The sequence below is a fragment of the Anolis carolinensis genome, chromosome 2 (genome assembly GCF_035594765.1).
Source record: "Anolis carolinensis isolate JA03-04 chromosome 2, rAnoCar3.1.pri, whole genome shotgun sequence".
Lineage (NCBI taxonomy): Eukaryota > Metazoa > Chordata > Lepidosauria > Squamata > Dactyloidae > Anolis > Anolis carolinensis.
In genome coordinates, this window is record NC_085842.1 from 216,492,535 (window position 1) to 216,508,992 (window position 16,458).

Here is a 16,458-nt window from a genome sequence, read left to right on the forward strand (position 1 = left end):
CCCCCCCCAATATTGTATCTGCCCCTGCCACTCAACTCCTGCTACATTCTGAGTTTTCCTCAGATGGGAAGAATCACCCCACCATCCCCCCTCCTTCTCTTGCCCCCACCAGGCTCTCTCTCTCTCTCTCTGCGCTCATTCCTCCCTTGGAGAGAGAGGAGAAGGAGGGGCCGCGGGGAGATTGTGCAAAGAGGACACTTTTTTTCTCTTCCTGTTTTTGGAGGGGCAAAGGGGGGAGGGGGGCATTCCTTTAGCCGCTTCTGTTTCTTAATTTCCCCTTTTCTTTCTCTCCCATCTGGGAAGCATGGCAAAGGATTTGGGTGGGGGAGGGGGACTCCCAGAAAAGTGTTGGTTAAATTTTGTGTGTTTATGTAACGTGTGGGCTGTAAACTCTTCTCTACTCACCCCTTTGCCTTAAAAGCCACCAGTGATATATAGTTTTCTGGGAAGGAGGGCTGGAATGGACTAGCTTAGTGCTATGCTCTCTCTCTCTCCCTTTTCTTCTGTGCCATCTCACCTCCCTATTTTCAAAGGTTCAAGCCCTAATATTTTGTGACCACCCCCCCCCCCCCCAGAGAAATCCTGCTGCTTCTGTGGTTTTAACTTTTTCTTCTCTCTCTCTCCTCAAACCTCCCTTATCTTAGGGAGAAAGGGGGGGTGGAAGAATGGATTTATTTTTCTATATGTGAGTTTTTTTCTCTCTCTCTCTCTTCCACTTCATGTTTTCCTAGGCCAAAATGCACTTCAACATTCTCCTTTTTCAAAGCTCTCTCCCCCCCCCTTCCTTCCCCTGTGAAAGGGACTCCCAGCATCCCCATTTCTCCTTATAAACATACAGTCAAAATCCTGGTTTACTTTTATAGTAAAGGCACTCTTTCACTCTCCACAGTTCCCCAACAATCTCCTTTCTTCCTTTCGGGTCCTTCTTCCTCCCTTTCCCTGAGTGCATGCGTGTGAATGTTTTAAAAATCCCTCTAACTGCCTTTAAATATGAGGGGGGCAGTACAGAGTCCAGGGGACCTTCCAGGCACAGCTGAAGAGATCCAGAGGACCGGACCCAACCACCTGACTGAGGACATCAGACCAGACTGCAAGACCCATAATCCATACCTGCCACCATGAACAGATCTAAGACCTGGGTAGGGGCTCTCGGAGTGCGCTGTGGATTTCATGCAGCAGCTAGAACCCGGAGGCCATTGGAGATGGTCCTGTGAGGGTAAGCCCGGACCCCCAGTCACCCAGAAGAGACAGCCCCACCTGTGGCTGATCTGAGACCCCTACGGGGGAAGCAGCCCCATCTGCCTGGCTCAGGGGCTAGAGACTAAGACACTGCTGAAAGGATTCTTGCACATGGCAGGCTTTTATGGCCAGACCACCGTATGGTGCCCTCCAGCTGGCCTGGTTCTGCCCTGGCAAAGGGCTACTGAGTGCAGGTCTGCCTTTGACGCTGCCAAGGAGGCCCTCATGACATCACCAGGGGACAGAATTGGCCGCCATGGCAGGAGATGTCCCAGAAGAAGTGAACAGGATTCTACCAGTGACCACCATGAGGGAAGGATGTTCCGCCCTCACCAGAGCTGTGCCAAAGAAGGACCCCAGGACTGCTGGAGCCCTCACAAGGTATGAGTGACTTCCCTGACTAACCCCACCAGGGGAGGGAGGGGGGGCTTATAATCTGTCCTTAGTTTCCCTAGGCACTCTCTCCTTTCCGTCTCCTCTGTTGGAGTGCTGGACCTGCCTGCAGTCACCAGGAGGCGCCGTGTTGTGAGGCGCAGAAGCTGTGCCCAGTTGCCCCCAGCTGCCAACTACAAAGGGGGGCCCAAGCTGCAGCCAAGAAAAGGCAGCCAAATGGGAGTACTGCATCACAGCCTCCATCATCCCCAGCCCTCACCACCTCCACCTTCATGCTCCATTTCCCATGACTCCAGACCAAGGGACATCTGCTTCAACACCATGGGATCACCCACCACTGACTGAACCTCAGCTTTCACCTCTTCAAGCTCCTGCCCTCCAACAAAAGTCACAATCTGATCTACCAAGGCAGAGGCCCTGCATGCAGTGAAATGTCGGGGCTTTGGGAAATGTTCATAGCCATTTCCAAGCCCCGAAGGGGGGAAAATGTGATCGAGGTGACCACCCCCCCCCCCAGGACTTTGTAAAAAATAGTTCAAAAATCAAGACTTTATGTTCTATATTTCATATATTTATAGTAGAAGGTGATTGAGACTTTTTACTGGAGTTTACTGTGGATTATCCCTGCACTCTGAGGCAAGAGATAACAACTTAATGAATTGTAAAATCATGCTGCTAAAACTCCACTTTTATGGATTCTCCCTTATTTCCTTGAAATCTATCTATCTGCCTATATGTATTTGTACTCTTTGGGATCCCCGGAAAATATGTATTTTTCCCAGCTGGGTTTATATTCCAACTTTATTTTATTTTTCATTTTATTTCATATAATTGCCAAGTCATGAAATCAGATAGGGAATATTTCGAACTCAACTTGAACCCCAGAACCTGCCCCATTTTCTATGACCCAGGCTTCCCTTCCCAAAAACAAAAGGATAATCTGCCACATCTTAACCCAATCTAATTCAGATTGCATGGACAATATAGGGCTTGAGTCACCAAATTCGGAGAATTGACCTAAAGGTGATTCGCCCTCAAGGCAAACATTGTCATATCTCCTCCAAAGGAAATCCAGGACACCTCAGGAAGGCGCCCTGCTGAGCCCATCACCACCCATCCTTACTTCCACCTCTGACACCCCAAGGCATATCTAAAATCTGTATACGTGACAGGAACCCTTGATTGCTGTCATTAATCCCTTTAGAAATCGGTCTAGCAGGAATTAATTTGATATTTCCTGCCCTGTCACTTCATTGTTTCAATAACTCCCGCCTTCTCCTTCCTGATTGGCTCGAGTGGGGACAAAAAGCAGCTCCCTATTGGGCCAACAGAGCAAGGCGGGAAACGAAAGCCCGCCTCGTTCAACCTTCTAGCCTATCCGCGATCAGATGGGCGGGGGAGCGGGGCGGGAAATTCAAAGGGCTGTCAGACTGAAATTTTGTATAAATATGGCTTTATTTTGATTATATGGTACCCTAGTAGACTGAATGATCACTACTAGAGTCCTTTTCAGCTGAATCGCTCAATAAAGACTCCTTGGCGGAATTTTCCTTCAACTTTGGCGGACCTTCTTCATTTCGGCTTCAGGTTGTATTGCGGCTCATATTTTCCTATTGGCTCCGCCAAGGTCCGTTCTCTCAGAACCGGATCGGGACTCTCCTTAAGGGCCCGATCCCCTAAAGCGCGGTCGACAACACCATTGGATATCCAAATGAGGCCCCTTCCACACAGCTGTATAAAATCCACATCATCTGCTTTGAACAGAATTATATGGCAGTGTGGACTCAGATAATCCAGTTCAAAACTTTGTGGAAGGGCCCTGAGAGTAAATATAGGTTACTTGTTTGATATATGCCAAGAATCAAAACGTTTATTGTTTGCTCTAACTTTAAATGGACTAAATTACTGAGAATGGATGTCTGAGAAAAAATTACGAATAACCATTACTACTTTCTTATTGCTAAAAAAAGGATAAATTGTTGTTGTTGTTGTTAATAATAATAGTTCAGTAGGTTGCTGTGAGTTTTCTTCTTTTAAAATCTTTTTTTAAAGTCCTCATTTGTCTTACTGTTAAAAAGCCACCTCAATTTGACTATTTGGGCTAACTCAGCCATCTTAACAATCCATTCGTGCATCGTCACTATTTCAGTTCATTTCCAGATTTCAGCAAACAACATTCAAGCTGCTCCTTGTTATATATCAAAGAAGTAATGCATATTTACTGTCAGATCCGATTTTAGATCAATAACTTTTCACCTTCTTAGAAGTTCACCACATCTGAAGAAAGGAACCCTTCTTAGCTTGACATCAGTTCCTCAACATTGATTTGAAACATTCTTGGACATTTTTGACAGCTTATTGAGGGATACATACCATCTATATACCATCTTATGCAGGGTTTCTTTTAAATGGCTACACAAAGTAATTTATATATTTTTGGAACACTTTTTCATTATACATCAAAATGGACTAGATTATCTGCTTTGATCCAGATTATATGGCAGTGTAAACTCACATAATCCAGTTCAAAGCAGATAATCTGTATTATCTGCTTTGATCATCTGGATTATATGTCACTGTAAAGGGACTTGAGGCCCCTTCTACACTGGCATATAAAATCCAGATTATCCGCTTTGAACTGGATTTTAAGGCAGTGTAGACTCATATAGTCCAGTTCAAAGCAGATAATGTGGATTGTCTGCTTTGATAATCTGGATTATATGGCACTGTAGAAATAGCCGCAGATTACAAGGTTATTATTTTTAAAGATTTCCCTTGACATTAAGTCTAGTTGTGTCTGACTCTGAGGGTTGGTGCTCATATCTATTTCTAAACCGAAGAGCCGGCGTTGTCTGTAGACTCCTCCAAAGTCATGTGGCTGGCATGATTGCATGGAGCGCTGTTAGCTTCCCGCAGAAGTGGTACCTATTGATCTACTCGCATTTGCATGTTTTCGAACTGCTAGGTTGGCAGAAGCTGGGCCTAACAGCGGGAGCGCACCCCGCTCCCCGGATTCGAACTGCCAATGTTTTGGTCAGCAAGTTCAGCAGCTCAGTGGTTTAATCCGCTGCGCCACCAGGGGTCATATTATTTTTACACCACTCCAAATAAAACTCATTTTCTCTAACCTCTATGGCTGCATTTCTTTTAATTCTGTCTTTAAGTTACATATAGATAAGCAAATAAAGATCTTTGCCTTCCTTAAGAATATCTTTCTTCATTTAACATTTCAGTTGTTCAAAATACAAAAGATAATCATAAAGCAATCATCTCCAGTTTTTGACACATTTCCTTTAAAAGGCTACCATGTAGGTATTTCTCAGAACACCCATACATTTGCAAGAAAGGCTCCCCTTGCCCCTTTCCCTAAGGATTGCCCTGAGATGTGGGAATCATACACCCAATGTTCTTGGCCTGCAACTCCCAGCACTCTTCCACATTGGCTCTGCTGGATGATTGACTAAGCTTGCAATCCATTTTGCATCCTCCCACTTCTCCCAAACAACACCCCAAGCACTGTTGGTGAATATTAAAGAAATATCTCTGCCTATTACACATCCAGCTGTTATCTTGCCACTTGCCACAACACACTAATATATGTGCCTGGAGCTGCAAAGCCAGTGTTTCTGCCTTCAATATGATTCTGTCACTTAACAGCAATGGCTGTTGCACTTAAAATTCTAATGCATTTATCACGAGAGTTTGTTTTCGTGGAAGGGGTGACACTTCATTTGAAAACCTAGGTGATCATTTGTTAGTCTCAGAGTTCCAATCATTTTTTTCTGAAACAGATTACTTTATGGCTTCAGGGACAAAGCAGTCATGTTTATTCATTTATGCCGTTCTTATTTACATATAAAGCAAGTGTATCTGAATGTGTGCCAGAGAGGGAGGGAGGGAGATTTCAGCACTGTAAAGGACATGTCAATTTGGTGAGATGAAGCCCCCTATTCTGACTATGAGTCATCAAATCCTCTTTCCCTTTGAATATATGAACAAAACAGCCAAAAAGAGCAGAGAGCAGGGAGAACTAAGCATGTTTATTCACATTTTCCTTGGTCCCAAGACCTTGTCTGGCATGATGAGCTAGTCCGGTCACGGCGCCTAAGAATTTTGGTCACAAACATTGCTTCAAAACATCACATCTGCCAAGGGCATGTATAAGGCGTTCAGTCTCAACACCCAAATCCACTTTGCAAGTCTCACTTCAAGTTAAAACCTTGGGCTCAAAATAAACAATATACTGGGCCAGAGGGGGAAAGGATACCAAAAAATACTGCTTCAGCACATCTGCAAAACAATCCTTGAGAGTTGTAGATTAATGTAGACTGGAATGCAAACTCTGCTCTTAACTGCACAGCAGCAGCAGCACAAAAAAAAAACTACCTTCACTGTAAAATTAATGCAATTTGACATCACTTTGATTGTCATGAGTCAGTCCAATGGAATCTTGGGAACTGCAGTTTTGCAAAGCCTTCTCTGCCAAAGAATGCTGGGCCTTACAAATCACAAATCACAGACTTCCATAACATTGCACCATGACAGTTAAAGTGGTCTCAAATGGCATCAATTATACAGTGTAGATGCACCCTCATTCATCTCTGGACTGCTTCACATATGACACATTCTCCACACAGGTGGTATGGGTACACCACACACTTAGGCACAACTGTAGGGGGAAAGGCACAGGTGTAGGTTTTACTGTGTCCCCATATTTGGAAGGTACAGCATGCAACAGTGCCTGTCCTAAAGGCAGCAGATTCCTCTGAACCTGGAAGCTAAACAGAATCAGGTCTGGTTAATATGTGGATGGGAGACTGCCAACCAATACCAGGTGCTGTAAGCTAATGGAAAATATTCCTTGCCTAAGAAAGTCAACAGGCAACTCAGAAAGTGTGCAAACACAAACTTCCACTTTTTGACATTCATGAAAAGTGTCAATGGCCTACCTTACCCCTATATTTATAGTTAACATGAATATGGCCCAGCAGAGCCCCAGGTTGCACAGCAGATCAAACCACGGAGCTGCTGAACTTGCTGACTGAAAGGTCGGCGGTTTGAATCCAGGGAGCAGGGTGAGCTCCTGCTGTTAGCCCCAGCTTCTGCCAACCTAGCAGTTTGAAAACATGCAAATGTGAGTAGATCAATAGGTACCACTTCGGCGGGAAGGTAATGGTGCTTCCTGCAGTCATGCTGGCCACATGACCTTAGAGGCATCCAACTCTTCAGCTTAGAAATGAATATGAGAAATGGAGACCACCCCCCGAATTGTTGGACTCGACTAGACTTAATGTCAGGGGAAAACCTTTACATTAACCTATAGTGAACATGTCATGTCTCAACCATCAAAACTCCGACCAAACCCACAGAAATATACCTGACTCGTGGGTCTATTATTTATTTATTTATTTATTTATTTATTTACAACATTTATATCCCGCCCTTCTCACCCGAAGGGACTCAGGGCAGCGTACAAATTGGCAACAATTCAATGCCTACACATAATTAAAACAGCAATGAAAATCCAATAAAACAATTAAAACAATATAAAAATATAAAACATATAATTAAAATCAATTCCTCCAAAATCCTCGTGCTACTCCTACATTATATTTTTACAATGACAAGAAATGTAACCTCTTGAGCATTGTATGTCATCCTTGTCAGAAGTAAACCATGCAACCAAACTAATGTAAAAATCTTAGACTTTGTTCATGTTCTTTTTGATTTCATACTGTGTTAAAGTAAATTGACAAAAGGAACTGATATATAAACTCTCTGATCATACCAGAAGCTGACAAAAACATTATGAGATAAACAAACAGGAGCTTCTGATATTTGTAATCAGTCTAAAATCCCTTCTTTAATTTGAGCCTTTTGAAAAAGGATGAGAGTGAGATAATAAGAAACTTCTGCCCTCCTCCCCCCTTCAAGGCTGATTTCATATCTGCTGGCTTTTTCTCTAACCTCAGTAAATCTAAACATTTTGGCAACTGTCAGACTACATGGTTAATGTTTAGACTATGAAAAGGTCTGGGGAAAATGAATGGAAGTGATTCAGGAATGAGCTGGTCCTGGGCAGATCTCTAGTTGAAATCTGAACTGAAGCTCTTGAGGTTCCTTTTGCTTAAGAGAGAGCTTTCTTCATGGCAAAACCTAGTATATCAAAGTTCATTGTCTCAAGTGGTTAGCTGATCTTTCTCTCTGACTGTATCCTGCCTGAAACTGATTCTTTTTCAGACAAATGTAATTACTTTGCCTTTTGTGCTTTTGTCTTGACTGTAATTTGGCAATTCTGTTTGATTGACAGATTATTGATATATTGTGTTTTTACAAAGCCATTATTTTTGGGAGTTCATTCTCTCTCTCTCTCTCTCTCTCTCTCTCTCTCTCTCTATATATATATATATATATATATATATATATATATATATTACACTGGCCCCCATTTTCTGCCACCTCCTCTAGGAAACCTGCCTTGTCTGAATCAGCCCTTTCTTACCACAGTCTAATCTTATTTCTTTGTAAACCATCAGAAAGATAAACTGGAGTATTTCACCTAAGTCCTGCCCCTACATTAACCTGGTTGGATATTTCTTAAGTAAGGAGGGGTCGCGGGGAAAAATAACTGAAAATATGTTAGAGAAAAAGTGCTTATACAGCAGTGTTTAATTCACTGGGGAGAAGGAATCAAGAGTCAGCAGTAACTTAGGTTAGGTTTATTCATGAAGCTTCAGGGGAAACCTGCATTGGCCCAAACATAGAAGAATCATAGCTCCACAGTAGACCATGTGCTTTTAATTAAAGGATCTTCTACAGCGGGACAGAGAAAGGCCTCTGCTTGAAATCTCTGGGAGAGGAAGACAGTGGAACAGTGCTTTGATTTGGGCAGATAAACCTATAACCAGACAAATGGTGGCCTTCTCTTAATGCCATGTCTCTCTGTCCTAGAGGGAGATCGTACTGAACTCATAATAGGACCATCTGATAGCTCACTAGTCTATGTAGCCTGGCAAAGCCTATCTGGCTTGGCAGCAATTCACCCACATCTGTTGATGGCTGGAGATGCCTGGAATTGATTCCAAGACTCTGCCGACAAGACATACTCTTTGCTACTGAGGCACTACCCACCTGCAATAGGAGGTCACAACCTGGAACTCTTATCAGTCACATGAACATCTGAGAAGGCAGTAAGCACAAGCGCTGTCCATCTCAGAGGGCAGAGACAAACAGAAGGAGCACACTGAATTTGTAAAGAAATAAGGATAATGCGGTCATGTAATTCTTGCCAGTTGTCACGATGCCAGGTTCTGTTGTGGGGCTTTCTTTCTTTTCTGCTTATTTGGAATACAGTGTTCCCTCACTACTTCGCAGTTCACTTTTCGCGGATTTGCTGTTTCATGGTTTTTCAATCTATATATATAAAAGAGTGATGGCATCACGGCGACCCATAAAACAACAAAACTACAGGCCCCCCAACCTCGAAATTTGATGACACAACCCATCATCCACGGCTCTAGGTTGATACAACAAAAAGAAAAGAAAAATAAAGTCCTAATTAGAGAGAGAGGAATAATTGCTTTTATCCAATTGCTGCCAGTTAGAAGGCTAAGCTCCTCCAACTTGGTCTCCTAGCAACCTAATAAAAAATAATAAAAAACACTAAAAAATAATTAAAAACACTAAAAAATTAATACAATCAAATACCATAATAACAAAAAATAACTAAAAATTATACAAGAAAATAATAAAATATAATAAATAAAAAGATAACTTAAAATAAAATAAATTAAAAAATACAAATAACGTCAAATAAAAATTACACAACAATTTTTAACCAATACCACCACCACTTTGCCACAGCAACGCGTGGCCGGGCACAGCTAGTAAACTCTAAAAGACTATTATCAATCATAAAAAATTACAATTTACAGCCTAAGGAAGGGAGGAAGGAGAAGCCAAAGGGAGAGAAAAGGAGCCCAAGCGGTAACGGGAGGAGAAGGAGGTGATTTATCAACACACGATTGGTTGATAAAGACTTAAAATAGTGTATAACTACTAAAATAATGTATAAATATTACAATAAATAAAGCGTCCCTACTTCGCGGATTTTCACTTATTGCGGGTGGTCCTGGAACCTAACCCCAGCAATAAGTGAGGGAACACTGTACCCGTCACTATGAATGAGCAACTGGTGAATTTAATGACAGAAGGAAGGAAGAAGACACAAGTTAATTGACATATATTTCAAATAGTACCTTCCTGCCTTTTCTTTCTTGCTCCTTAACAACAGAAACATCACATTCTTTAATGACTGGAAATATACTCTTGTTGTTTCAGAAGCCCACTCTTTCCACAGTTATATACAGTGAAGTTAGTGGCAGGTAGTGACTTGAGATCTTTCCGCCAGATTTTTGAAAGGGATGTGGAAGAATATGTGCTTTGTATGTGAAAATGTGCAAGTCCAGTCACTGACATCCCCAGAGATACATACTAGTGGTGTGCATTTGTATAGAATCGCTGTTCCTTTTGTTTAGTTTCATTCATTTTGTATCAGTTTTGTATTTGTCCCCATTTCCGAAAATGGGGCACCTATACAAATAGAATTTTTGTCTCACGAAAAAACCAAAAACATTTGGACCATTGGCAGCAATGGGAGGGCTTCTGAGGCTCAGCCCCCCGCCCCCAGTTTTTGGGCTAGAGGGGTGAAAATTGCCACATACAGAGGGTCTTCCCCAGAGTACTATTGTTATAATTAATATTATTATTATTAACACCCATTGGCACACATCAGCTGTCATGGGGAAGCAGACCTCTCTCAGACCCAGCTTAGGGTCCCAGAGTAACTATTGTTATTGATAATAATATTATTATTATTAACACCCATTGGTACACATCAGCTGTAATGGGAAAGCAGCCCACTGTCAGTACAGTAGAGTCTCACTTATCCAACATAAACGGGCTGGCAGAACGTTGGATAAGCGAATATGTTGGATAATAAGGAGAGATTAAGGAGAAGCCTATTAAACATCAAATTAAGTTATGATTTTACAAATTAAGCACCAAAACATCATGTTATACAACAAATCTGGCAGAAAAAGTAGTTCAATACGCAGTAATGCTACGTAGTAATTACTGTATTTACGAATTTTGCACCAAAATATCATGATATATTGAAAACATTGACTACAAAAATGCGTTGGATAATCCAGAACGTTGGATAAGCGAGTGTTGGATAAGTGAGACTCTACTGTACCTCCATATTGTTACACAGGCTGAAACGAAACAAAAATGAAAGCAAGCGTAGTGGCCATGCAGCTTTCTTTTTCGTGTCGTCTTTTGTTTCATCCAAAAATGGCATCTTTCGTTTAGTGCAACAAATAGATGAATGAAATAGATGAAACAAATACCGCACACATCACTAGTACATACAGATGTAATGTAGAATAGGCATGTGGCTTTGTTAAAGATTTAGATGCAGCTTTGAAGATGATGGGAGTAGACTAACAAAATTTGTTGAATATTTGCAAGCCACAGATGGTTGAATTCATAGATACAGAATGTATGGATACCGAGGGCCCGCTGTATATCTACTGCAGCCATTTCACTGAGGTCAGTGGGAAAAATCAGCTCTGCTTAGAGCTGTAACAGAAGTCTCTAGGTTGGGCCCACACATTCGTGTGTCAGCTGCAATGTGTAGGTGTGTTCTCCAAACATAAGGAGGAACCTCTGAGTCTATGTGAAATAAGCAGTACCATAAAAACATGGAAGCTTAAAAATGCTTGATGATGAAATGCAAGTGTCTTTATCCAACATTCCACTCCATATTCAAAAACTGTGCTTATCCCATCAACCTCATATATCTCATTAACGTGGTAAGTAGTTATTTTATTAGTGTTATACTTTTTTGAAAAAAAATATTGTATATACACACCATCCCCTGGTGGCACAGTGTGTTATAGCACTGAGCTGCTGAACTTGCAGACCAAAAGGTCCCAGGTTCAAATCCCGGGAGCTGAATGAGCGCCCGCTGTTAGCCCCAGCTCCTGCCAACCTAGCAGTTTGAAAACATGCAAATGCGAGTAGATAGGTGCTCAGCTCCATTTCTAAGCTGAAGAGCCGGCGTTGTCCGTAGACACCTCCAAGGTCATGTATATGGCAGTGTAATAAAAAAATTCTTCTTTTTTCCCTTTCTCCTTTATTTTCTCATTCTATCTTTCCTATACCCACCATTGTTCTCACTCTTTTTATGTACAGAAACACTTAATAAAAACATTTTTTAAAAATGTATATGGCAGTGTTGACTGCCATATGATCCAATTCAAAGCAGAGAATCCGGATTCAGAAACTGGGTTATATGGCAGCCTCAGACAGATCTGAAGTGTGATGAAATGTTTTATCCAAGATTGGGAGGGCGAGTGGGTGTGTGCCCTCTCAGACTCCTTCCCATCGCTTCTCTCCTGGAGCCACGAGTAGGGGGGCTCTTCCCGGCTGCCTCGCCTCCCTGAGACACGCTCCAGCTTAGCCAATGACAGCGCCGCCTCAGGCCCGACCCTCCGCAATAGTCACCACCCCCTCCGCTGTTCTTTCTTCCCTCCCTCCTCCCCCTGTGAGCCCCCGGAGGAGCAGCATCTTCCTGCAACGGCGGGAGCCTGCCTCTCCGGGGGGCCCCGCGCGCGCGCCGTCCTCCTCCTCCTCGCGCTCCTCCTCGCGCTCCTTCTCGCGCCGCTCTCCCCGCGCGCGCGCCCCTTCCCTCCCTCCCTCCGCACCTGAGGAGCGGCAGACGCAGCGCAAGCAGCAGCAGGAGGAGCCGCCCTCTCGGGCCCCTTGTGGGGCGCGCGCCGTGACGGGAATCCCAGCCTCGGAGTCGTCGTCGTCGTCCCCCGCGCGCCGCCCTAAAAAAAATAATTAAAAAAATCCCAACCTCTTGTCCTTTCGCTCGGCAACATCCCTCTGCCGCCCGCTCCCCACGGCGGGGGGTAGGGGCGCTGCCGGCTGGAGGCATGGGCTGCATCGGATCCAGGACTGTCGGTAAGGAAAGAAGGAGGGAGACATGGCAGGGGGTGGGAGATGGCAAAGAGCTTGGCTGCAGCCGGGGAGCAGGAAGGAGACGGAGGGATCAGGCCTTCTCTTGCTCTTCCTCCTCTCCTGCGTCGCCCTGGGCATCCTTGGGCTTCCCTTCGCCCGTTAGCTTGCAGCCTCCTCCCTGGTTTGGATGCCATTGGCCTTGGTGCGTCGAGGAGATGGATGGCACTGCATTGCTCTCCTGCAAAAGGGTCTCAGTGGATCCTTTGGGCCAGAAAGTGCCAGGCCTGCCTCATTTCCCTCATTTGCCTTTCTGCCAGCTGATGTTCTGTCTGGCTTGCTGTTAGTTTTCCAGCTGTATGGCCAAGAAGCATTTTCTCCTGGTCCTTTCACCCACATCTATGGCAAGTATCCTCAGAGGTTGTGAGGTCTGTTAGCAGTTTATATATCCGTGGGAGAGAAAAAAAAACTCTTGTCTGTTGGAGGCAGGAGTGAATGTTGCAATTAGTCACCTTGATTAGTATTGAAGCTTCAAGGCCTGGCTGCATCCTGCATGGGGGAATCCTTTGTTGAGAGCTTTTTTTTTTGTTTCATGTCAGGAGCGACTTGAAAAACTGCAAGTTGCTTCTGGTGTGAGAAAATTAGCCGTCTGCAAGGACGTTGCCCAGGGGACGCCTGGATGTTTTGATGCTTTTACCATCCTTGTGAGAGGCTTCTCTCATGTCCCCGCATGGAGCTGGAGCTGATAGAGGGAGCTCATCCACTCTCTCCCCGTGTTGGATTTGAACCGGCAACCTTCAGGTCAGCAACCCAACCGGAGCCCCCGATGGCGTAGTGGACTAAAGCCTCGTGACTTGAAGGTTGTGTTGCTGACCTGAAAGCTGCCAGGTTCGAATCCCACTCGGGGAGAGTGCGGATGAGCTCCCGCTATCAGCTCCAGCTCCATGCGGGGACATGAGAGAAGCCTCCCACAAGGATGATAAAAACATTTTAAAAAATCCAGGCATCCCCTGGGCAGCGTCCTTGCAGACGGCCAATTCTCTCACTCCAGAAGCAACTCAAGTTACTCCTGACATTAAAAAAAGCAACCCAACCTTTAAGTCATCAGTCCTCCTGGCACAAGTGTTTAACCCATTGTGCCACCAAGGGCTCCCATTGGGAGGTGTTAACTGGCCCTGATTGTTTCATGTCTGGAATCCCCCTGTTTTGTGAGTGTTCTTTATTTACGGTCCTGATTTTAGAGTTTTTAAACACTAGTTTAAACACGGCTTTTGTTCATTTTGATGGTTCCCTCCCTTCTGTTGAAATTGTCCACATGTTTGTGGATTTCAATGGCTTCCCTTCATAGTGGTTGTTAGAGTGGTCCAGCATTTCTCTGGAGGAGGATATTCTCTCCTCCTCAGCGTTTCCCCAGGTTGTTATCCTTCTCAGGCTCTCCCTATCACTGCAGTGATGGCTGCACATCTCCACCCCTCCTTCCTTCCCAGTGGCTGCTGCCCACGCCTCAGCAGAAGAACCGGCTCCCTCCGCCGTGCCAAGGGCAGCCCCCTCCTTCTTTTGTTCTCGGCTGCCACGTTTCCCCTCCGGAACCGAAGTGGCACCCATCTGCCTCTCGACTAATGCAGGTTTTAGACTCGGCCTGCCATCCAGCGTGATGCTTCCCACTTAGAAGGATGGCCCTCTTTCCTTGAGAGGGGATTCGAAAGGTGTGAGGGTGTGCATGCAACTCTGCAAGAGATTTGGGGTTTCCAATAAGAGGCAGGAGAGAGAACGATCTTGGCTCTATGTGCCACAACCCACCAGGTTGTCCACTCAAGGCCCAGTAGGTTCAGTACAAACCCTATTTCATGGGAGATCTTCCCAGGGGGTTGTGCCTTCTGGCATCAGTTACCAGTATGTTGCTCCTATCCAGGCTTCTTGTTTTGGAGCCTGAAATGCTTTGGCCCATGCTGTGTTTGCTCCATGAGATCGATGACAGTTTGGATTATTGTTTTATATTAATTCTCTGCCAATTCTCGGGAAAGGAGGGGAGGTCATGCACATTTCAATGCCTCCTGGCATTACAGTAGAGTCTCACTTATCCAAGGTTCTGGATTATCCAAGCTATTTTTGTAGTCAATGTTTTCAATACATCGTGATATTTTGGTGCTAAATTCGTAAATACAGTAATTACAACATAACATTACTGCGTATTGAACTACTTTTTCTGTCAAATTTGTTGTATAACATGATGTTTTGGTGCTTAATTTGTAAAATCATAACCTAATTTGATGTTTAATAGACTTTTCCTTAATCCCTCCTTATTATCCAAGATATTCACTTATCCAAGCTTCTGCCGGCCCGTTTAGCTTGGATAAGTGAGACTACTGTATATCCAATGCATTCATAGAATAATAGAGTTGGAAGAGACCTCATGGGCCATCCAGTTCAACCCTCTGCCAAGAAGCAGGAAAACTGCATTCAAAGCACCCCTGATAGATGGCCATCCAGCCTCTGCTTAAAAACCCCCAAAGGAGGAGTTTCCACCACAGTCTGGGGTAGAGAGTTCCATTGATGAACAGCTCTCACAATTAGGAAGTTCTTCCTAATGTTCAGGTGGAATCTCCTATCTTTCCTGTAGTTTAAAGCCTTTGTTCCGCATTCTAGTCTCCAGGGCAGCAGAAAACAAGCTTTCTCCCTCCTCCTTATGACTTCCACTCATATATTGATACATTGGCCATCATCATGTCTCCTCTTAGCCTTCTCTTCTGCAGGCTAAATATGCCCAGCTCTTTAAGCCACTCCTCATAGGGCTTGTTCTCCAGACTCTTGGTCATTTTAGTCACTCTCCTCTGGACACATTCCGCCTTGGAGGCAACATCTCCTTTCAATTGTGGTGCTCATAATTGGATGCAGTGTGATTCTAGATGTGGTCTGACCAAGACAGAATAGAGGGGTAGCATGACTTCCCTGGACCTAGACACTGTACTCCTATTTATGCAGGCCAAAATCCCATTGGCTTTTTTTTTTTTTGCCGCCACATCACAATGGTACCCATCTGCCTCTCGGCTAATCCAGGTTTACGGGCTGCTAGGCTTGGCTTGCCATCCAGCGCGATGCTTCCCACTTAGAAGGAGAGGGGATTTGAAACATGTGAGGGTGTGCATGCGACTCTGCGAGAGATTTGGGGTTTCCAATAAGAGGCAGGAGAGTGAACGGTCTTGGCTTTATGTGCCACAACTAGCCAGGATGTCCACTGAAGGCCCAGTAGGTTTAACGCAAAGCCTATATAATGGGCTTGTGCCTCCTGGCATCAGTTAGTGACCAGTGTGGTGCTCATATCCAGGCATCTTCCTTTCTTTCTTTACCTTATTTATACCCCCCCCCCCTTTCTCAACCCCAAAAGGGACTCAAGGCAGCTTACACATAGGCAACTATTCGATGCCTTAAATAATGTACAATTGAAATAAATATTGGAATTAAAACACATTAAAACATTTAAAAACATTACATTAATTATTAAAACCATGCTATCCACAATCGTAGTCCAGGTATTCCAGTCTGTAGTTACTGCACATAATTACATATCCATCTATTGCACTACATTTATTCTCTGAAGGCTTGATCCCAAAGCCATGTTTTCACTCTCTGACAGTCAGGAGGTAAAGGGCTGATCTAATATCACTGGCAAGTGAATTCCACAGCCAAGGGGCCACCACTGAAAAGGCTCTGTCTCTCATCCCCACCAGTCATGCCTTTGAAGGAGGTGGGACCGAGAGCAGGACCTCCCTAGATGATCTTAATCTCCAAGATGGTTCATAG

General features: G+C 44.2%; 1 protein-coding gene across 3 annotated transcripts in view; it reads left to right on the forward strand.

The window, feature by feature from the left end:
• Positions 1-12,230: 12,230 nt before the first annotated feature.
• The window catches only part of fam131b (family with sequence similarity 131 member B), a 74,313-nt gene continuing 70,085 nt past the window's right edge, over positions 12,231-16,458 (forward strand). For all 3 annotated transcript variants that reach the window (XM_008119425.3, XM_062971748.1, XM_062971749.1), the window contains exon 1: positions 12,231-12,663. In XM_008119425.3, coding sequence (XP_008117632.3) covers positions 12,636-12,663 — 28 coding nt within the window. In that variant the 5' untranslated portion in view covers positions 12,231-12,635. The remainder of the gene's footprint in view (positions 12,664-16,458) is intronic.